Raw genomic sequence first — 24,607 nt, 5'->3', positions numbered from 1 at the left:
CGTCAATGAATGTATCCCATAGCTGCCAGATTTAAATTTGGATCTTTAGTTGGAAAACTGCAATGGCATGGAGTGTATGGAGTGTAAATCCCTGGGGAGATTGGTCTGGCACTCCTCAGTTTCAATTACATTTCACTCACCCCAGAGTTGTGGGTGTCTAATCAGAGCCCGCTATTCAAAGTTTTTGCTGTGATGTTTGAATCTGTTTGTAACTTGGAAATAAATCTTCCACACCGCAGTTCCAGACTAATATCTACAGTGATATTGGTCTGGTCATGCCAGGCTACCCCTCCTATTTAAATAACGACCAGTCCCTTAGTTTCTACCTTCTATGTGAGCGAGCGAGCTATGTCGGATATTATGTCGGAGTCTATATCTGAAATAACTGGACTGAGAGCTGTTCTTATCGTTTCTGCGGAAACTTTTAAACTTGTTGTGTCGAGGGCAGCCATTGTTGTTTTCAAAGTACCGCAGCATGTATGTTGAATCACCATATACACATGGAACAATAAGAGGCTGCGTTTCACTGTTGTACGGCACAGCAGTTCAAATGCAGTCACTGATAGACCCGATCATTTCCTGATTTCTCCAGCTTCCGCATACTCTCTGCCTATGGGCCAAAGTCCAGACTCATACTGGGGAGGAGGTGTGAGTGAAAGCCAAGCTAATGATTCGGGGGAGATACTAGAGACTATTGGGCTGAGATTGTGAGACACTCTGCTACACTCACCCCCCTTTTGACCTCCTCCCACGGGGAAACCCGATCCGGGTCACGGCACCATTGTAACACTAACCACTAATCGAACCCAAGTCTTCTGCATGGAAAGCTTAACCGCTAAGCTAAAGGGATATCCCTATGATTCAAGTGGGGGGGGGGGGGCATCAGGCTGACGTTGTGAGCCACTCTGCTACACTAAGATAAGTTGCCCCTCTCCCTTATTAGCTTATTAATTAATTAATTAATTAATTAATTAATTAATGCATTCATTCATTCATTCATTCATATATGTTTTTTTTTCCTTTTTATTGATAGATACACAGTAGCTTGACAGGAAACAGGGAGAGAGATGGGGGGAAGACACATAGCAAAGTTTGATGGGATCGGGACACTGTAATGCTGGATTACCAGCCATGGTGCCTGGACCTCTAAACCGGCCCAGGCTCTATTTGCTCTTATTCCTGTTATGTCTTTTTTCTATGCAAACCAGGACGTTATAATGATGAGATACAAACCTGAGCTGGTAAATGTTTCAATTTCAACAATTTCAACAATTTCAGCAGAAAATAAAGGGACTGTATGATGTTTGTGTGTGTGTGTGTGTGTGTGTGTGTGTGTGTGTGTGTGTGTGTGTGTGTGTGTGTGTGTGTGTGTGTGTGTGTGTGTGTGTGTGTGTGTGTGTGTGTGTGCTTGTGTGTGTGTGTGTGTATAATGTCACAAAGCTGCACTCACCTCCGGCATACATGACAGCGAGCATGATGGAGGAGATCCAGGACACCTGGCTGGGCGTGGCATCAAAGATGATCTCAATGTCCTTGAAGAAGACTGTGATGGATTTGGGGAAGGCATAGGAGAAGCCGATGGAGATGAAGGCCCCCACCACCACCATCCATCCCCAGCCGCCCTCAGGAATGGTGTACCCCTGCGGCCCGCCCAGCGCTGGAGGCATGTTGTCTGGTCAAAAGGAGATGGAGGACGGAGGAATAACACAGACGCGCTGAGAGGGAGACCGAGAGAGACCAGGACTTGCACCTGTGAAGAGAAGGAAATGGGTGAGATTGGCGATGGAGTGTGCCTGCAGTTGAAAGATATCCGACTTTAATGCTGACTTATATTCTATTGTTTCCCTTCATCTGGATAAAAAGGTGTCAACTAAATTAATTTATTCTAAATTGAAGAGGAGTGGAGAGGAGAGGGAGGGGGAAATAAGTGAGACAGATGCAGGCAGGCTGGTTTAACTTAACAATTTTCCAGTTCAGTTGCCAAGTGTTACCACGGCCGAGAGGAGGATCTCTGCCCCCCAAGGAATCTGCCATGCAGGCCATATGCCAGCGGACTAGTAGCAGACATGCTGAATATGCAAACGCACAGGGACCCATTCACTTTATGGTCCTATGCTAAGATAGATGATGGACCCGAACAGAGTGAACAAAAACAGGCCTTAAAGCAGCTTTGGTGTGAATGGCAGGCCTCGCCTGGAAATGGAAATTCCATGTAAAATTATTAAAGTATAGAGACCATATTCATGCAGCAGCCATTTTGCTCTGACTTTATATTCACTGGTGGAAAACCCACCCTTCCAAAATATTAAGTATGCGACTGCGTGGTACCGCTCAATATAGGCCAAACATCACTGCTATTTATGGTCTGCCCTGAGATCAACTCAGCTACTGTTTGGGCCATTTGCCTTAGATGGTCTCTAGAGTCTAGATAGTCACAAAAGCACATGGCTTTCTCCGTTTTTTAAATTGGTCTCCTGGCCCTCTGTCCCACTTCCATCCATTTCTTTATTGAGACAGACCTCTACACTGATTCCAATCACATTTTCAACTCTGTTTTTTAGTTGCTCACTTTGATATCGCATTAATTTATAAATATAGTAACCTAATTATATTGCCAATACAGTACTTTTATGTCCACAACACAATGTAAGCAATGGTACAATAGACAGTGTGCCTCTGTAGAAAGTAAAACATTATGAGAAGAAAGGATGGAGGAATAAATGGGATATCACCAAATAAAGCTGCAATCCGAATAATTAATGCAGTTATATTTCAACCAATCCGTATGGTAGAGTATGTTAGTACCATACTGTATATCTAGTATAGTACATCTGGAGTGGAGGTGGTACTCTTGCATTGATACATTTAGACCCAGCAGTGTTGATTTGAACACCTTCTGGTTGACAGGTAGCCCTGCATGCGTGAAGTTCATAAGCCCAATATCTCAGTTGGCCGCGGGTGAATTGCCTCTTGAATTCACGGTTGATGTTTGTTTTCCCAATGCAGTAGACCCGCATTTGAATCAGATTACCGCTTTCCCTCGGGAGAGGACATCAAATATACGGATTGCAGCTTTAAGAACGTCAACGGCGTCTGTGCCGTGCCAATGAGTGAATCATATCCATGCTGGCTGTACATAGGCACCTATTTCCCACATACAGATAACCTACTGTAAGCTCAAAATAGCCAATGTACAGAGAAACGGGTGTAGAACCAATAGAATGATTTGGGGTGCAGTACTAAGTTCCGTCATTGGTCCGACAACGGTTGTACAGATTAAACTTTGGGAGCATATGCAAAATAATAATAATAATAATAATAATAATAATAATAATAATAATAATAATAATAATAATAATAATAATAATAATAATAATAATAATAATAATAATAATAATAATAATAAAACATTGCAATATAGATAGAGCCCTGCTTGTAGTGGCTGGCAAATAATGAGCAGCCAGATCAGCGTCTACCCAACAGGGCACTTAGATCTGTTGACTGCACTGTAAACAAGTTACAACAGTGTCCCACTAATCATTACTCTGTTAGCTGGTAACTGGTTAACTCCGCCCTGACATTACAAGACTCCCTGACATCCCAGTCTTATAATTGACATGACACGTATAGCTGCATGGGCTTCACTTCTGACTCCTCTACTTAATTTGCCGACTCTTCACCATCAAAAAGACAGTTATAACAATAATTCACACTTTAGCAGCATGAATCCTAGTCAACCAGCGCAGACTTCAGTTCACACAGACGTACACTAGAAGCCTGCACAGTAGAACATTGTCAGACAGGATCTCTTATGTCTTGTCTAAATGTTAACTGTGTGAGTAATGTGTGTCAGGGTCTGAAATTAACTTTTTACCCCACCAGCCAAACGTCTGTTATTTTTTTGACGAACTTACAGGCTTTTTGTGTTGCATTTTATCTGCGTAAAATTTAAGGGAGAATAAAAACAAAACAAAAACACTAAATAGAGTTACAGTTTTTCACGATTGTTAACACACGTTTTTCACAACCTAACGGCATTCTCAAAACTGCACACACAAAACTGAAAACCTCACACACAAAATGCTAAACCCTGAATCTCCTTTTCCATGATGACTCTTTGCCATCAAATCTCTCTCGTGTTTTCATTTGGTACACACAGCCATATTTTCAAATGACACACACATACCATTCATTCAGTACACACAACTAAGCATTTGCTGCACACTACCACAGCATTCACAGCACAATGAAGTGAAAAATTTAAAACACAATCATAGAAATGGAATACACATGAATGACAATGACTTTGGAGAATGAGCCATATTTCTCCTTTTGTCAAATGACTCAGTGTAGGCTTACCATAGTCAAACATAAAACAGCACACAAATATACAGCAAAAAAAAGTTTGATTTATTTATTTATTACATTACTGTAAACCGACCTGCTCAAACTGCCCAAAAGGGCCCCTTCCCAAACAATACTGTAATTTACAGTATAGGCATCATGCCCCCGGTTCCTGTCTGGACAGAGGGCCTCATCCGAATCACAGGCAATGTTCTCCCTGTCCAAGCAGCGTTGGAAGAAACGCCTTGAGTTGCGCATACTGTAAAGCCCTTACAGACGACTCACGTCGGCACAAGCCTCCTCCATGGCCTGGAGCAAATGTGACCCGGCTCTGTGGGTTCCGTTCATATTACCTTCTACCACCAAGCTGAAAGGAACTCCTCAATAGGATTCAGGAAAGGAGAATAAGGTGGAAGGTATAGAACGTAAGAATGTGGGTGGTCCTGGAACCACTCACGCACTTGAGCAGCCCGGTGGAAGCTCATTTGTCTCAGATGACAATGTAGTGGATTCACTGTGGGTCATCTATGTGGTCAGGTGTTGATTCACTGTGGGTCATCTATGTGGTCAGGTGTTGATTCACTGTGGGTCATCTATGTGGTCAGGTGTTACCAACAAATTGCTCACCAGACCTGAATGTTTAGAGATTTGAATAGTTGTGTGTTGTAGGTTGATGCTTTGAGATTTTACGTGATAAGTGTGTGCAACAACCGAACATTGTGTGTAGTGTTTGGACAACAAGGTGATGTTTGACATCAGAGTGTAAAGAAGGAAAGTCAGAGTCTAATGCAGATAAGGGAGTGTGATGTAGTGGAAATTGTGTCGAGCGATTAGGTACATGAAGTGAAGGTTGTGCAAATTTGTGTGATTTGTGCGATTTTTGTGTGTTAACAATCGTGAAAAACTGTAAAAATGATGAGGTCCCACATAGACTATCTATCCAGACAATAAATCTACTCCAACCTTAAGCAATAAATCCTTTCACTCTGTATCTAAGTAGAGATAATTAACTAAATATCAGTATACAGTTATACCACACAAATGTTTATCTATTAACTTCTGTAGCTATATTACTAGAGAACGCCTTCAGACCGCCTTATGTTATTGTAAATAAGGTGGTCTGCTGTAGTTTCAAAAGAAATAGGCCCGAGGCCAAACTTATTTACTGAGTCACCAATAAAGAATTTGTGATATGTTTTATTAACTACCTCTAAAGGTCGACTGGGCATCAGTTATAGCACATGCGAGACCAGCATGGTGAAAGTACAGAACTGACAAACACTACATTACCACTGTAGATGAGATGTTGTTGATGAGAACATGAGATCTAGGGCTCCATTTTCGTCACCGCTAAACCCCTTATCCCTAAACTTCTTCTTTTTACTATTTTGCAAAACATTTTTGAATAGTTAAAATGGCCATGCAGTCTACAAGCTCACAACGTGTCAATGTAGATTGGCTAGTTGAACTATTCCAAAATGTTTTTCAAAATAGTAAAACAAAGGCAAAGAAGTTTAGGGATAAGGGGTTTAGAGGTGACGAAAATGGAGCCCCTAGTGTGCCACCACAAAGTCCACTCATGTGTGCTGTTTTGGCCACCATGGCTGATATTTTGTTACAAATCTTACTCACTCTGAGCCATCAATGCTGATATTTTGTTGCAACAAAGGTCACTGGGTGTTGGGTGGCTTTCGAAACTTTAGACCCTGGGGGGAGGGTGTTTGTAAGTGTACTGGAGACATGGATGTTATAACTTTCTCATCTGTTTGGAGCCACTTCAAGACCGTTGGAGCTTAGAGGGATAGAGACTGACAGAGAGAGAGTGAGTGAGTGAGTGAGTGAGTGAGTGAGTGAGTGAGTGAGTGAGTGAGTGAGTGAGTGAGTGAGTGAGTGAGTGAGTGTGAGTAAGTGAGTGTGAGTAAGTGAGTGTGAGTGAGTGTGAGTGAGTGAGTGAGTGAGTGAGTGAGTGTGAGTAAGTGAGTGTGAGTAAGTGAGTGTGAGTGAGTGAGTGAGTGAGTGAGGTACAGAGAGAGAGAGAGAGATCCTGCATATCTCTGATGGTGGTATCTAAATAAAATGTTAAAAATACAAATAATCAAGAAATTAAAGTAGGCCCGGACGCTGCTAATGCAGCCTGACAGCGTGTTGTGAGTTCGACTCCCGATCCTGACATCATTAGGGCCTTGCAAACGGGGAGCGATAAAACGCACCTATAGTTCATTTTCAATGAGACCTGCGTTTTTGCTCGGAGAATACGCAAGCGTATTTACGTGAGCGCGGTCCCGTGAATTTGTTGCGCGCGTGCTCGTTACGTGCACACGCCCGCGACTCACCAGACCTGGATTCTGTTTAGCTTTTTTTTTACACTTGCGTTGTTGCGCCCCTCTTGAACAGACCTGTAGTTGATCCAGGCAACAACGCCTGCGTTCCTCGCTTCACGTTTGCAAGACCCTATTTGCTGCGCGTCTCTCCCCATTTTCTGTCAGTCTACTGTCATCTATCAATAAAGGCAAAAAAAAGCAACAAAAAAATAATAATAATGAACATAAATGAAAAGAAAGTAAAGTATACTACAATGTTTTACGTAACAACAGTAAGTGTACTTCATTACTGTGTCCACCACTGCCTAAGCTGATAGAATATAGGCTACGGCTACGGCATGTTATCTTACACCAACACATGTTTGTGCACAACATACACATATGCATATACAGTAGCTCTCCAAAGGTCTGATAGAGAGCACCATTTGAGATGCACATGCACAACTAAAATAAATGCAACTGTAGACACTACAGACTTGATTCAGTTGTGAAAGGGTCTATTTGTCATCTAAATTTATCTCAGCTCACCTCAGAAGACTCAACAAAGACTACCCAATCACCTCAACATACCTCTTGGACTTTGGTTGAAAAAACACAGGTCTTATTGTAGGTACCAGTGTACTAGTAGAAAGAATATATTTTTGTATTTGTTTAGCAGTCCAAAGTGACACCTTTTAAAAGGACGGGTATGGGGTTTAGGTGCAGGGGAAAACATTTAGACATTAGACTAAGCGTCAAAGCTTCCACATGATCTTGTTTTAAAGACACATGACTTTATTTTTAGATTGGTACGCATGCTACTAAAAGCATTCCCAAGGAGAGCTAATGGGCTTACGGTAAACAAACAACTTGTCTTTTAAAAAATGTATTTAGAAAATAATGAACTGATCATAAAACCAACATAGTGCATGTATTGTGCAGGCAGCTACCGTCAGGAGTTTTTGTTAACCACTATTCAAGTCAGCACAGTGGCATTGTGCTTTGAGTGTCCGCCCTGAGACCGGGAGGTTGGGGTTCGATCGCCAGCCACGTCGCCCGTCATATACCATATATCATATACCAAAAATGGGATCCCTGCAATGCCTCCCTGCTTGGCACTCAGCATTAAGGGTTGGATTGGGGGTATTGTCCCTACGGCATACTAGCGTCATGTCCAGGGGATGTACCTGTACATCAAGCTGCCTCACACTACAGAAACAGGAGATAGGTTCCTGCCCTATGGGCCTCATGGCTCGGCAAGGCTTACTTACTTAATTACTACTTACTATTCAAGTCACACTGTTCAAAAATAGCCGATCTACAAGCTCACAACAAGTAGGCGACTCCTTCACCTACCTCGGCAACATTTAAATAAGCAGGGCGGCACAGACAGCTAGAGTAGAGCTACAGCAGCCTTCATCATCCTGAAAAAGTCTGGTCCTCTAAAGAGATAGCCATGACAACCAAAGGGCGAATCTTCAATTCCAATGTAAAATCCATCCTTATCTACGGTTTGGACACGTGGAGGATGACAAAAAGGACATTGCAAAATATCCAGGAACTAGTTGAGAAACAGATCCTGAGGAGAAAGTGGGGATGGATCGGTCACTCTTCAAACAGGATATGATGCATCACCTCATGGGTCAACTGATGCTGCAATTCAAGGGTGGTGGTTCACAATGTTGTTTTTAAAGTAATATGAGGACATATTTTCGCTGCTTATTGTGTTGGGGAAAAAAACACCTAGCCTAAAAGTATATGTATTACTCTGTTTTAGAGAGCCAACTTCTTCCCTCAAACTTTAATTTAGTTACCAAGAGACCCCTATAAGCACCTCCTCAATGGTAATCTACATGACATGACCAACAAAAAGGACACACCTGAAACACACACTGAGGGGAGAGTCAAATGTCAAATGAATGACATCAGACAGGGAACACTGACCAACTAGAAAAAGTGCCCTTCCGGGCACAGGTCTCCACCAGTGTGTGTGATGTTTGGCAAAATGTGTAGGAGTAATATATAAACGTGTGTGTGTGTGTGTGTGTGTGTGTGTGTGTGTGTGTGTGTGTGTGAGACGCGGCTTGGCCTGTTGTAGCGCCACCATGAGGCTGATTCGAAAACTGTCAAGTGGCATTTCTTCCTCAGCCTAGTGGGAATATGCATGCACAGTTTCACCGCAATCGGACGCTGCGTTGAGTAGTTGTGGCGATTTGTACAAAACGGGTACAAAGCAGGCTACTCCTGAAAAGTTTAGAAGCCAATCGTAGCCAATGAGGGTGGATTATGATAAATCAAACAAACCCGTCTTGATCACATGACTATGGAGAACATGTGTACTGATTTGCGTGAAATTTGGATAAAATCTGAAGGAGTAATATTAGAAAATGTGTTTTACATATGTCGGCCTCCTGGTGGCGCTATAAAGAGCAGATGTGAAAAATTCCAGGCAAATGTTTTCCCTTGGCCTCTAGGGAGTTGGCATACAAAGTTATCCACAGATCCATGCAGTTAGAGGTAGAAACACTTTTCGGCCAGTTATAGCGCCACCATGAGGCTGAGTTGAAAATGTTCATGTGGCATTTCTTCCTCGGCCTAGTGGGAATGTGCGTGCACAATTTCACGGAAATCACATGATGTGTTCATGATTTGCAGCATTTTGTTTGAAACTGAGCACTCCTGCGAACTTTGGAAGCCAATCTTAGCCAATCAGGATGGAGTCTGAGAAATCTGAAAGACCTGTTTCGTTGAATGGCTCTAGAGAGACTGTGTACCAATTTGTGTGATGTTTGGACAAAATCTGTAGGTGTACTGTCCAAAAACTTGTTTTGCACAAAGCGGCCTCCTGGTGGCGCTATAACAGGCCGTTCTGGAAAATGTGGGGCAGAGGTTCATCGTTGGCATCCAGGGAGTGTGTGTGCAAAGTTTGGCATCGACCGGGTTAACGGTGCCGGAGATTAGCTGGTAACAGACGGACGGAAGGACACACACACGGACACACGGACACACACACACACGGACGGAGTGCAAAACATACTCTCTCCCCATGCCTTCGGCCTGGTGGAGACAAAAATTGTGCAAAAACACAACTACAGGCACTTTCACTTCCTCCACCACTGCATGGTGGTGTTGACACAGTAGCTACAGTAACTAACAGCCGTCAGTGAATCGCCTGATAACAAGTTGAAGTAACAAGTTCAGCAAATCGCTGTGGTAATTTGGTCATTTGCAAGAGAGAGCCAACTGTGAGCCAACTGTGAGCCAAGGCATATCACTATCTAACAGTGATATGGAGTATCTATGTAAACTATACATACTATACTATATAATATGTATAATATATTATATAGTATAGTATGTATAGTTTACATAGATACTCCACTGTTACGTTCTTAGTTTACGCATGATTCATGATAACTACTTTTTATACATGTGATGTATGCCATGCTTTTTGTTATTGCTTAATGTAAGTCGCTCTGGATTTTAAGAGCGTCTGCTAAATGCCTAAATTGTAAATTGTAAATTGTAACAGAAGAGCAGCCACAACGAATAATATGTCCTTTCATCTTATTCTCTTTAGACTTCTTTAGACATTCTTTCTAAAGAATTAATACACTGAAAGTGAACTGAAACCAGTGGCGATAGTATCGACGGTGCAACCGGTGCGATGCACCGGGGCCCAGCGCCCCCATGGGGCCCATGAAGGGAAGAAGAAGAGAGAAAAAAAGAGCCAGGACGACGGTGAAAGCCTGGTTTCAGGGGCTATCGGTCGCAGGAAGAGTAACACCAAGGATTCGTCAGTGATGTCACTGACTGCTGGTTTATAAACAGCTTCAAGTCCATACTACTTCCGTGTTGCATAACAGTGACATCACTGTCCACTCCTTCTTGGTATTTTTACCACCTTGTTTCAACGTGTGTGTTTGTGTTCATGCGCTGCCTGTCAGCAGCACAACAAGCTCAGCTGTAGCCTATTCTGTCACGTTCCGTCGCGCTAATGAAACACTAGATGGTATTATTATGTCATGTCAGCACTATCAGAAGATGTAACCCAGGTAAAGTAATCTGTCACTCTGCAAGTTTAACTAAAGTTTTTTCCATCTGTCCAAAGTCATTTCTGATAGGGCTGCAGCCTGCAGTCCTACACAGATACACAGATACAGAATGATTGACAGTGAAACATGCAAATTGATTGAATATTTTACTATCAGATCGCTTAGGTACAATTCAAAGACGCATTTGGTACAATGAAGCGCTACCCCCCCCCCCCCCCCCACATTATTATTATTATTATATTTTAGGGGGCCCACACAAAATATTCGCACCGGGGCCCACTGCCTCGTAGTTTCGCTACTGACTGAAACTGATAAGAAGATCTCGTGTTCATGGAAGGAAAATCCTACAGTGGGACCATTCACACAGCAGCCATTTTGCTACTTCATGGCAGGGTGGAAAGGAAGATTAGAAAGGTTCTGGAGGCCCAAATTGGGGGGAAAGAAAATTTTGATCTGGACCATTTTAAGCTAACCATTAACTTGTCTTGGGTTTGACCAAAACAATGACATATTGTGTCATTAATACACAACAATTGTGACATAATTTATCATACATGAAATGTAATGTGCTGTGACACAGTAGCAAATGTATCATATAAAAGTTAATATTTTATAAAGAATTTAATTGATCTGTTGCAGGTTTGGGGATTCTGATGCAAGTGGTTGCAATTTGCAATGGGTTTTGTTACGAAACATTGGTGTGGACTGGGCTTTTGGCCTATAACTTCTTGGAAACCTTTTTAATTTATATGTCCCAATAAGTCATCCAGGGTGCAAACTGTGAGGCTGGCCACTCATGAACCTCACAAACACTTGTTTGAATGCTCTCACATAACCTCATACACGGCCATACAGTATCTCCAATTGCACATCAATGCCCTGTTTCAAACGTTGGTCTGAATCTGATTTACTGCATCTGCAGTCCAGCAACACAGCGATAATAAACAACCTTTCCATTTATCTCAACTGACCACACACAACGCTAGTCGATGTGATCTAAAACATCGCTCACTGACTGAAAAACAAGCTACAAAAGTGCTATCCATCATTGAAAACTGTCTTTCCTGTTCCAAGGAGGAATGTGTTGACTGTGAGTTACGGTACTCAGCTTCCCTTCCTGTTTCCTTAAAAAAATCATGGTTGCAGCATCTGGACCAAAATAATGTGATAATTTAATTATGTCAAATAGACCGCCTAGGCGCCTATCTTTGGCTTGGCTTGTTACATCGACTGCGGCATGTGGCTGCAAGAAAGGGGTGGATACCATTTGATAAAGATGTTATTTTTCTCCCTCTCTCTCCTGTTGTCTCCAGAGGGGACGTATTTGATTCTATGTTTTTGAGGGGCGCTACAGGTAATGTTTGTTTTTAGTTCAATGTTTGTTTTAAAAACGCCATTGACAATGAAGGGAACATTTACGTCATCTTGTCCCTAACACAAATATTAAATGCCATTAACAATAAAGAAAATGTAATGTTTGTTTTGTCACCGTTTGTTTTACTGCATCACCATTATATCACCTAATCAACATGAGTTAGACTTTAATATTCAACTTTATTAGCAGACTCAGGTCCATAGGGATACATGCACGGGGTAACATACAAGACATATATTAGCGCCCCTGTGATTTTTTATTTTCCAATTGGTCTTTTCTGGACTTTGCCCTATCTTCTACCGTCTACACCATTGTCTGCTTACTTTCTGGATTCCTTGAACCTGAGACTTTCCCATCGAGAATTTCCGAGGTGGCTCTTGCGATGTTGGCAACAGCTTGCAATGACTGTTTTTCTAAGGTGTAGGCCTGTAGGGTGTTTGTTTCTAATACCTTTTCAGCTTTCTCTGTTCTTGAAGACGTTCATATTATATGTGGCTTCTGTTGTCTTCATAGAGCGGATGTACCGGTATTTGATTCTATGCTATTTATTTTCCAATTGGTCTGTTTGGGCCATATTGTCCTTTCTTGTACCATCTGTTCTAATTAATACCTTTTCCTGAGCTGTTCTCTAAGACATCTGTGGCTTCTGTTGGCTCTATAGAACGGACATATTAGATTCTATGCTTTTTTTTATTTTCCAGTTTTTTGGTCTGTTCTGGCCTTTCTTCTATTGTCTGTACCATTGTCCGTTTCCTTGCACCCTGAACACACCCTGAACACAGTCTATGGACTATAGAATGGTTTGCTGTTATGAAAACCTTAGTTGGTTTTGACTACTAGAGGTTCAGGCCTACATCTTGTAACCTCTTCCCCTTCTGCATCCCCCCCCCCCCCCCTTCTCTCCCAGTCTCTCTCCCCCAGGAATGTTAATGATTAATCAATGATGGTTAAAGGACCACTTCACCACTTTTCAACATCTCTTCATATAATTGGTCCTCACTAATGTTCATGATAAAACACCACCATTTTTTCCTACTCAGTCTGTGTCTAATAGGAGGGCTTTGGCCAGTTCGGACACCCGTCCACCAGTGACATCATCATTAGGCAGATTTTTTTTTAAACAAGATTTATTTACAAATATATTTTGATTTTTATTATAGTGAGAACGATGGCTTCAACTTTTGCATTGCAACTTTTCAGGAAAAGAAAGCCTGCCATTTCTATTAGCTTGGATTCACCATCGATGATGTCACTGGTGGACGGGTTTCTGAACTGCCCACAGCCTTCCTATGAGACACAGACTGAGTAGGAAAAAATGGTTGTATTTTATCATGAACATTAGTGAGGACCAATTATAGGAAGAGAAGTTGAAAAGTGGTGAAGTGGTCCTTTAAGTTAAGAATTAAATCAATCAGAAATATTACCTGTAGTGGGCTGACACAATACTAACAGACATGAGTATACATGTACATGTACCTTAAAATTGTTAGCGCTCATGTATAGCTTATCTCCCCTTTAAGATAGTGATCTTACTATGGTGATGGCATGTTTTGGATCTATGTTCTTTTTCCCTGGATAAAGGCTATGGTTTTGCTAAGCAGTATGCAGCTTATTTTTGTTCAATAAACTGTTGTAGTTTGCATTTGTTACCGCAAACACTACTTTGGTGACCGTGGCACTCTCAGATGATTCCAGAGCAGCATGTGATGTTGGTCTCACTGAAATTACTATGAAATTACAAAAATTATTATTTTTGGAGCAATTGCCTGTTGCTGTGTGGTTTGCTCCAGTTAAGGCTCAGTTCACATTGAAGAATATTAGCATGGATGGATGGCACTATAGTAACTACTACGTGGTCACTTCACTCTTGTGCAAGCTTTATAGATCATGGGCTCGATCGTGTGCCATTCTTTATCCGCAAGTAATAAACATTTTCCATGAATTACGTATTTAGGAGCTTCCACTGTGCGTAAACGTTATCTTGCGGCCACACAACCCACTATTAATTTTGCCGACACCTATATTTGCGGGTGGAGGTGTGTCTGCAGGCGCGTCGATGCGTTTTCCCTATATTTGCTATCTGATGCACACAGGTTTAGGGCAACGGAAAGTGCCTCTTCAAACCACCCGTAATGCGAATCCGTTTGATAAAAGAGTGCGCTCCTCAGATGGTGCGACCTGAGTTGGAGCTGCCTCATGCATGTTGCAAAACATTCACAGCTCAGAGGTCTCGTTCTGTCTTAATTCTCCACAAATCTGTGATTGTAATTTCCCTCTAATCTGTCAATTCCTTGTGCTCATTGTGTTTAATTGTCTAGTCAAAGAAGTTATTAGATTTGTACCAATAAGGCACACTGTGTGCGATTCCCTCGTTCAGTTTCATCACCTCATCACCCCATTACGCAGCAAATATGTAATGGATTTAAAATAATGTAAAATTCCCCATAATCAGTAACACGTAGCTGATACTTGTGTCAATCAAATGAAAGGCAATTAAATGCTAGATGGGTGTAATTTCCAATGTGATTTTGCCATAGTTCAGTAAGTCTGTTTTATTAATCCGATTTCCCGAATGATCGTTTTTGCTTGATACCGTTTCATAGAGAGGCAGTACACTCGCGACCTATATACACTTTTTTTAAATGGTCCAGATTTGAACGAGCTGGGGGAAAAAAAGCAGCACAACTTGGCTGTGTTGGTCGCAGAATGGATGGCAGATAGTCAGATACTGGACACACAAAACAACCCTCTGTATCTAATATAAATGTATTCCAAGGCAGCACGCGTTGCTCTTCCATAAGGCAAGATCCAGGGCATAATGGATTATGGATAATAGATCTCTTAAAGGGAATGGCACCTGGCACACTGATTGGTTTAAGTTGCGTAACGCCCAAACCACACCTATGCATAATGTAATGGGTAGCGGAGGTGTTTTAAGGATTTAGGTGGTGGCACAAGATTGCATTTTTTACGGGGGAATGCCTCTTACAAAATACTTAATCCCAAAATGAAGGAGATAGCGCTCCTGGCGCGAGATGGAGCCCCATGTGTCTGCTTACAGTCCACCAGCAAATTGAAGTACTTTAGTTCTATTTTATACTTTGTCATACAACGGTGTCATGTGGTGAAAATAGTGTGTGGGGGGATGGAAGCATGGCCAAAGTAAGCTAGGACACCAGGTTGAAAGTAGTTAAATGCCAATGTAAATATTAAACAGACCAATTCCAGTGATCAGAAGAAGCTGGTGCTCACGCACGCAAGCACACATGTACATGTGCAGACGCACGCATGCACGCACGCACGCACGCACGCACGCACACACGCACGCACACACGCACACACACACACACACACACACACACACACACACACACACACACACACACACACTTGACTCAGTGATGTGTGTGTATCGCAGTGTGCATACATAATGATATGTGAACATGAATAGCAGGCGTGTCAGGTGAATTCCTCTGGGATGAAGAAATCCTCAACTGACATTTTGTTACTGCCTGAGTTTAGTTAAAGGAAATAATCCTGAGAGCATTATACTGAAATCTAAATCTAAATCTAAAGCCATTCAGCCTCTTCTTTGATACTGACTGAGAAGTTGAAGTAAGGTCAAGTTTTCTTTTTTTTCCAGAGTCAGTCGGTCACCAAAATCAGAAGAGTTAATCCTGCAGTTAGATTATGAGACATCTTGTGGGCAATGTTGACATTTGGCACTACTAGACCAAACAACATTATTATGGAGCATCCTCGAGTCTAGAGGAAATGGTGGTCAGGTTCAGACAGTATAGTTTTCAAGATCATCATGATTCCGAATAAAACGGACAGGCTGATTGACCAAAAGCAACCCAGAAATTAAAATGGCTATCAAAGCCTTTTCAAGAACTTGTTACAATATACAAGCTGAGCTAAATAAAATAGTGGTAGGCTTGAGGTTTAATTGCGGAATAAAAATGATATTTTTTAGGACAGCCTACTATCTGGCACCAATATTTCTCCTGTTTTGATTGATAAAGATAAAGAAAGCTAAAAGGATTTGTTGAAAAGTCAGCCTGCTGAGTGCTGAAATTCAGAATGCAACTCAACTCACAGGGCGTAGCTATATTTAGATACAAACAAATAGACCTAACATTATGAGACCCAGTTTCTCTGATTCCAAATTAAGTGATCTTATATAATCACCTTTGCTAGACTATACTGAATTGACTGATGCCAGTCTTGCCATCTTGCATATATAATCAGCACAATGAATACAATAGTCCTGTCCTACATATGGCCAGTACCTCTTATCCAGGAACAGTTACTGACAGATGTACCCAGAAATGCCAGGAGCTTGAACTTGGGACCACTATGTCTTCCAAGAATTAAGGCTGGTGGAGAGTGGGGACATGCCGCCCTCCTTATGGGGTCTGCCAAACACCAGTGAATTCACACGCACGCACGCACGCACTATGTCTTCCAAGAATTAAGGCTGGTGGAGAGTGGGGACATGCCGCCCCTCTAGGGTTACTCCTTATGGGGTCTGCCAAACACTTAGGCTACCAGTGATTTCACACGCACGCACGTGCGCACACACACACACACACACACACACACACACACACACACACACACACACACACACACGCTCCAGACTGTACACACATCTAAAAATTCTTCCCTTACCTCAGGTACACTAAAGGTCATTCAGTGTATCAACTTTTTTGGACACACATCACACACAGAGGTCACACCACTTGGAAACGAAGTCAAAGAGAAACATGATCGTCACTGAGTCTGGATGTCACTCATGGATGGATGAAAGGCGGAATTACTATAGAGTCAGACCGATATACTATTGGTTAAGCCGATATCTTGGACATTATTATTATTCAACTTTTCGACGACATTTCTTATCGACAATTATGCTGCCGATTTGTCCCCTTTTTTTCCTTTCAACCCTTGGTGTCCCTATTTTGTGCATGTCATTATAGAAAAGGTTTTCAGACGTTTTAAAACGATTTGTGAGCTTGTAGATCAGCTATTTTGACTACTTTAAAGATGGAGTGCCACAATTTTTGTATTTTTCCAGTTTGTCATGTGTCTATGAGGTGACAGTACTTCATTAGACACCCTGGAGTCGTTTTTATGTGCAATGGTGTATTAACTTTGTATTTAGGGTTTCTTCCTGGAGGCTGAACCCTTGACAGTCAAACGGGCCAATGAAATAAACAGTAATATAGTGACACCACACTATCAGCCCCTCCCCTAACCCCTCCCCCTTTATCATACAACTACAGCTGTGGGTGCGGCTTCAGTTCAGGTGGATCACCACCCATCACCACCCACCAGGCAAACCAGGCATACTTAATGAACTGGTGGGCGTGCCCACATAAAAATAAAATTTTAACAAATACTGTACACTTTTTTGAAAAAATTATACCTCCTTATATAACAATAAGACCTGATGATCATGTTTTAGGGTGGAAAAAAATCACGGCACTCCATCTTTAAAGACATTGTTTTAATAAAAAAAAGCCTAATAACGTTAGGCATGAGGGAGAAGGCACTGCGGAAGATACTGTAAGACTCCAAAAATCAGGATCAGCATCAGACCCAAAGATCTGGCATCAGTTTGTCTCTAGTATTGTCCTTGTGTATAAAGCCTCCCTCCTTTGCACTGGGTCCTGGAGGGATCCCTGAAGCTGTCTGTGTGTGTGTGTGTGTGTGTGTGTGTGTGTGTGTGTGTGTGTGTGTGTGTGTGTGTGTGTGTGTGTGTGTGTGTGTGTGTGTGTGTGTGTGTGTGTGTGTGTGTGTGTGTGTGTGTGTGTGTGTGTGTGTGTGTGTGTGTGTGTGTAAGCAGGACAACTCCTCTGGGAATTATCAATGAGGCCATTCAGCTCCACCACAACAAGTGCATCCTTCAAAAGCACTGCAACTACCTGAAATACCCAGCAGCAAATTAAGTGTTTTGTAATGTTACAGAAAAGCCAAGGGTTCGTGTTAGACTCAGGTATGTATGGCCTCACACATGACTGACCTAAATCGACACGAGGGTCAAACTCCACTCTAGGGTCACTGCACGCTCAGAGTTAAATTAACACAGCATTGCATCTGCTTGATTTCCTCATTTCCCCAAAGACAGGGTGTGGAAATACGAGATACTGAAACCATTCATAGACAACTCTTGAGGTGAGGGGAAGAGTTAGGTGGGTAACATTTAGTCCTCATTCAATCATGAAACAAGACAAATTACTGAATAAACTAGAAATGCACTAGAAATGCACTAGAAATGCGAGGTGCCAACTTGCGCCTTGCAAACAAGTAGGCTATACATGGCCTACTTGTGTGTAGGCCACTTGAAGAGCTCATGACCAACATACATACATACATGATGTATACATACATACATTACCTTTTACCCACCCAACATTGAAACATATCTTAATTACGTCACCATCAACTAGCCTGGCTAATAAGCCAGACCGAATCTGTGATATTAGTCTGGCTTATTAGCCAGGCTAACCATCAACAGCCAATTATAACCACGCATACCATGCATACCACTTTTGATCCAGGCGACCACAGTACTTGCGCTCTCTGATTGTGCAAGTAATTAATAAGTGAATATGAGACATATGGATATGCCATGTTAAAGAGAGAGAAGTTCCACACACAGGCTCTGCAGCTTCAGTGTTTCATTTATTTTAAAACACCGACATCCACAAACAAACACAACGTTTCGGCCATAGTAGCTAGGCCTTCATCAGGTGACGTGTGTTTTAAAATAAATGAAACACTCTGAAGCTGAGCCTGTGTGCGGACTTCTCTCATCTAACATTGCATCTACCTTTTGTCCGGTACCAGCGAGGGACTGATGTGTGCAATCTACTCCTTCTTAAACATATGGATATGCCACCTGAATGGTTCTTGGTATATAGGCTAGCAGGAGAGCGGGGTCAAAACTGGGTCAACTTCCAAAAGTCAGCAGACGTTGTCAAGGTTTTACCAGCCAGTAAAACAGACAAAAGATATGCCACAGGCAAAATTTATCTGCCATTAATAATCCACCCAGCATATAGTGGCTGGGAAAAAACATTGTATTTATTAACTTACAGTGGCTGAGTGGCAAACTACAAAAGGCCAATGATTTCCTACACAGTCCTAATAAACACATTATAAAGCTATACGTGGGTTCCGCCTGCCTAATACTCAACAGAAACAAATGGCCATCCAATTCCCCCAAGCATACATAAGATAATACTAACAGTCCCCCTAACTTAAAAACACATCCTTATCTCATACATGTACTGTACTGTACTGTACTGTACTGTACTGTACTGTACCCAAGCATTGGTAAGCCGTTCAAAGGCCGTGAGCTGCACATTTTACATTTAAAGGTTGTTCATCAGAATAGAGGGTATGCGTGTGACATCATCATCAAACCAGGAAGTTATGCAGGAACGCCTACTAAGTGGCAAAAAACTACTTTCTGGCCTTGACAGCCCAGACATCCACACAGAAAAGTCATATCAGATTGCATTAAACAACATTAAACAATGTTAAACTCACTTTGCATGTTGCTTTGCCACTCGATGTGCCATTCACTTTAAGCATGCGCATACTCTCTATATTGTAACTATAAATTTAGAATGGAGTTTTCATTTAAATCACTGGTGATCACAACATTGTAATGTGTTTGCAATTTAAGGATATAAATGAGCAAATACTTTGACTTTGAGGGGATATCTGAGATTTTGCTCACATAAAAATCTATATATATATATTGTCGCCTTCTTAAACTAATGGCCTACGTAATTTTTTAAGGTTTTCAGGAAAAATAAAAAATGAATCCAAAACAAAACTATGATATTTCTTATTAATTTCACCAAAAACGTTTATAATAATGTATGTATATTAATATATAAATAACACAGTTATGTAACATAATATGATTAAACCTTAGACTTAGGCAAATGTACTAAGTCACACTCATTTTACTAAAAGCAGGATCAGCATGATCCTTTTCAATTACGATTTTGGCGATTTTACCAGAAGTGGCCATGTCATGAAGAGCTAAAAAACAAAAAAAACAAAAAAACTAAACGGAGATCCTCAAAAAAAATTATGACTTATGCCATTAGTTTAAGAAGGTGACGTATGGTACAGTATATGGCAGCATGTGACTCAGGAGGTACAGTGGCCTTCTGGGAATCGGGACATCCTAGTTTGATGCCTCCTCCAGGCTTAGTGTTGAAGTGTCCTTGTATGACAGTGATCCCCAACCACTCCCAGGGTGCTCTCACTGCTCCTAATAGTTAGCATGAGTAAATACAGAGGATGAATCCCATGTTATGTACTTGGCAAATACAACTAGAGGGGACACTTTCAATGTTCACTAAATGGTGAATCAGTTGATGTTGCTGCTAAAAAATGTTTGTTTCCTCATCCCTGATTTGACTGACAAATTCTCACCAGGCTGAAGTTGCAGCCAGCGCTCTTAGAGGCTGGTACCTCAAAGCTGTACCTCTCACCCAGACTCACCCCGCCTGGTTCTACTTGTGGACTGACTCTGCTCTAAATCACTTTTTTCCCTCCTTTTCTTTCTCACGCACATACTGTAAATGCACTCTCCACACTCCTACACTCACAAACTCATCTATCAGTTATGCCCTTATAGCTGCAATCCATGCTCTACCTTCCTAAATAACATCTAACAATACTTTGTTCTCTGCAGTGTCTGCAGTGTCACATAATTGCACGCAAGAACATAACCCTGGCATCCCAATTTTGGGCAAAGTTTCAATATTTTCAAAAGCTTTTTATGCATTCTTTTTAAAATAGCCAAAACACCTGATCTCCAGGGTCACAATGAGCGCAATCCAACACATTGTAGATCAGTTTTTTTTTTTTTTTATATACCTGTATATTGGTACATAACTATGTAGGGCTTAAATGGCTGAAGAAAAGTTGCGTGGGTCTGCAAATAGGCCTAGTATGCACAACAAGAATCAGATGCTCTTTGGAAAGGGTTAGATTATAAACAGAAAATAAGTCTATACAGTAAGTTCCATTCCTTTGTAGAACAACAATATACAGCATTATACTTCATCATAACTTAAGAAATATCCAAGGCACACTGTTCTATTGAATATTTTTTAAAGTCTTTATTTACTTCGTATGGCTTGCCTAGTTAAAAATCACTTTGTGTTCAGCGCAAACAAGCCTTCATCATCAGGTACATACAGATTATGACAATGAACAATCAATCTCAAAAGATCAATGTGGGCATTAAAACAGGGATGTAAACACACACTATAAGACACACGTACACACAGACACAAGTACAGATAGAAAAATACATATTGTGGAAAAACAAATTAAGAAAAGGTACTCAATAAAATACATTTAATAGCACAGGAACACACTTGTTAGTCCCCTCTAGACTGGGCAATGTTTCCCTGTATATATGCATTCAGCAACAGTGCCGCTCTGCGGCTGAAATACGATCACCACTGCTAAATGTTTCTTAACAATGGAAGACAGTTCCATCTCATGTCAACTAACATTTGCACCACCAGACAGTGGTGCAAATGTGTAAGAGGGCTTTATCCAGACCCACTAAAACAGTTTAACACTCTTGAAGTGTTTTGTCTGTAGGCGCTCCACAGGGCTACCGCAACACCTAATCTCAAAGACACCTGATTACTAACTTTGAGTGCATTTTTATACACTGTATATATGTAAATATTCGCTACAAATATTGCTACAACTTCATCCTAAGGAAAACACTGCTTGGATTATACAAGTATTTGTTATGTTAGATAATGTTGTGTGATGTGGTCTTTCATAAGTCTTCTCCTGCAATGCCTGCAATGTGTTTAGGGGATGGACATTTTTATACTCAATAACATTTTTAAATAAAATAATGGTTCCTGCATGTTCAGTTGGGTAAGTGCATGGCAGAACATTAGCTCGTCTGGCAGCCGGGCTTGTGGGGTGGGAAATTTGGTATATAGTCTTTTTTATTGGCCTAAAATATTGTCTATATACATTCATGAATCCACTTGCTGACTGGCTGTCAGTATTGAGCAATTATTTCATAAGGGTTTCTTGTGACCCTACCATTAACATCCAATATAAGGCAAAAATGTAAAAAATGTCAAACTTTCCTTATGCTTTAAGTAGCATGTGACATGTCAAACTCGGGGGGTTTTCATGATTCTGAATCCATTCCAAGCATTAGTTTTGCACAAAAAATACTCCTTGGGCTAAAAATGGCCATAGCCGTCATGACAAATGTGATGAGATCAGCACAAATGTGATGAGGTCAGCACATTAATGGCACATTTGGGCAAGTGGCTATGGCTGTTATTAGCCCAAGGAGTGTTTTTTGTGCAAAACTAATGCTTGGAATGGATTCAGAATCATGAAAACCCCTATAGTTTGACATGTCACATGCTACTTAAAGCATAAGGAAGTTTGACATTTTTGCCTTGCATATAATAATAATATCTCAAACTTATATAGCGCTTTTCTGAGTAGGATGTTAATGGTAGGGTCACAAGAAACCCCTATAAAAGATGCTCAATACCGACAGCCGGTCAGCAAGTGGATTCATGAATGTATGTATAGACAATATTTTAGGCTGTCTTGGATCCTTGTTTTGGCAATAACTTTCAAACTTAAAAAATAAATCAAGATATTTAAAAAATAATCTGAAATAGCAGATCTAGTCATACAAATTGACAACAGGCTGTGAAGTAGGCCTACCATGGTGTGAGATTGTAGATGAGCTATTTTCGAAAGCAGAAGTAGGCCTATTAGCCCACATAAGTGGTTAATATCTTAGTTGCTTCTGCTCTGGACATGAGTTTCACTGACAAACTATAATAAAAGTCAATGAAAACTAGATCAGGCAACCTATTTCCAAGCTAATGATTTAATTGGACATTGCAACAGGAAACTTGGTGTGTATATCAACCACTCACTGGTCTCCCGGAAAGAAATATAGGTTCCCTAGAATGGCTTTACCGCTTACCAGTAATTAAGAAATTAACTCCACCTGTCGGTTGCAGAGTGTTATAACAACTGTAGGCTATACTGTAGTTGTCATTGTGTTCTGTGCTATAATACTGTTATTATAGGGGTGTTATTTATAATTAGGCTACTATAGAGCTTTACAGGCAGGACAGAATTAAGGAGCGTCTACTCTGTTGCGAGATAATCTCCCTGCTCAGCGGCAACCCATGACGCGTGTGAGTGAAACGTATTATTGTATCTGATCACCAAATTCAATATTGCACCTAAACTACTGTCTGGGTCTGGGATCAGCTTGTTAAAGTTTCCAACTCTCCCCTGCCCTGCTGTCTGTCCCATCCACTTACATGTTGGTCTTGTGGCTTTGCGCCACTTATATTAACGTTGACCAAGGCAGAAAGTCAACCACCAGACTGCCGGGTCAGATTACAAGTGGCGGCAGGGCATTTTACTGCACGATTATTACAACTATGCAGCGATAATAGATTATTACAACATATGCAGCGATAATAGCGCCACCGTAGTGCTACAGAATCGTGAATGGAACAATGTCGGGAAAATATACATTTTTTACATTTTTTTTGTTACAACACATTTTTACACTACATTATGTGATGAAACGACGGGGAAAGCTCAGCGGTCAACGTGACAATAACGGCAACCCCACCAGGTCACACGGAGCTAGCGGGATAGAGCTAATTACGCTGCTAACGGTGATGTGAGGAGCGTTTCTTCGCATCGGCTCTTTACTCTTTAAAAAAAACACCATGATGTACAGTTTTCTATGAATTCCGTATTGGCTACTCACCACTTAAATTCGGTTGCTTGTGTGTGTCCAGCAGGGACTCAGAGGACGTGTGAGACACTGCGTGCGCGCGTGTCCTTGGCTTGCACAGTACTAACTGTACAATGGTAAAACGTGTTCAGTAGAGGGTACCAGTCCACCAGACCAGGCTCCTCTGGTGACATCTGAGAAACGGCGCATGCGTACGAGTGCCCTCCCACTTCAGAATGTGCATGTGAGGTGTGAAGGAATCTGATGAAGAAATTATGCAGTTCATAGGCCTATGTCTATGTGCTATATGTGCTGTTTAACTCTGGGGCAAATTACAAAATAATTTAGGAGTCAGGACCAACCTAAAAAGGTGGAAGAAATGGGTTGTCCTAAAAATCCTGATTACCAGTATTTACTAGCCTATACTTGTGGATGGATGGATGGAGAGAGAGAGAAAGAGAGAGAGAGAGAGAGAGAGAGAGAGAGAGAGAGAGAGAGAGAGAACAATATTAGGTTGTGTGAGTGTAAGGCACAGGGCAATGGAGGGAAACCACTTACTTTATACTTGACACCCTTACCAGGGTATATATGCCAATAACAAGGGACCTCCAGAGTTCTTGGTCACTAGAGTTCTTTTCTATCTGCACCTGCAACCAGGTGCATCCCAGTCTCTTGGTGTCTGCCTGGAGATCCCGCCAGGTGCTTTGTGGCCAGCCCCTGTTTCTCTTCA

General features: G+C 41.5%; 1 protein-coding gene across 1 annotated transcript in view; it reads right to left on the bottom strand.

Annotated features, from left to right (window-relative positions):
* The window catches only part of LOC306943335 (monocarboxylate transporter 1-like), a 42,635-nt gene extending 18,606 nt beyond the window's left edge, over positions 1-24,029 (bottom strand). The window contains exons 1-2 of the mRNA XM_079529598.1: positions 23,911-24,029; positions 1,451-1,750 (exon numbers count right to left, since the gene is read on the bottom strand). Coding sequence (XP_079385724.1) covers positions 1,451-1,667 — 217 coding nt within the window. The 5' untranslated portion in view covers positions 1,668-1,750; positions 23,911-24,029. The remainder of the gene's footprint in view (positions 1-1,450; positions 1,751-23,910) is intronic.
* Between the last annotated feature and the right edge of the window lie 578 nt (positions 24,030-24,607).

The sequence above is a fragment of the Electrona antarctica genome (genome assembly GCF_951216825.1).
Source record: "Electrona antarctica genome assembly, chromosome: 2".
NCBI classification, from domain to species: Eukaryota; Metazoa; Chordata; class Actinopteri; order Myctophiformes; family Myctophidae; genus Electrona; species Electrona antarctica.
Note: the sequence above shows the minus strand (reverse complement) of the source record. Positions and strands in the feature narration are given on the sequence as shown.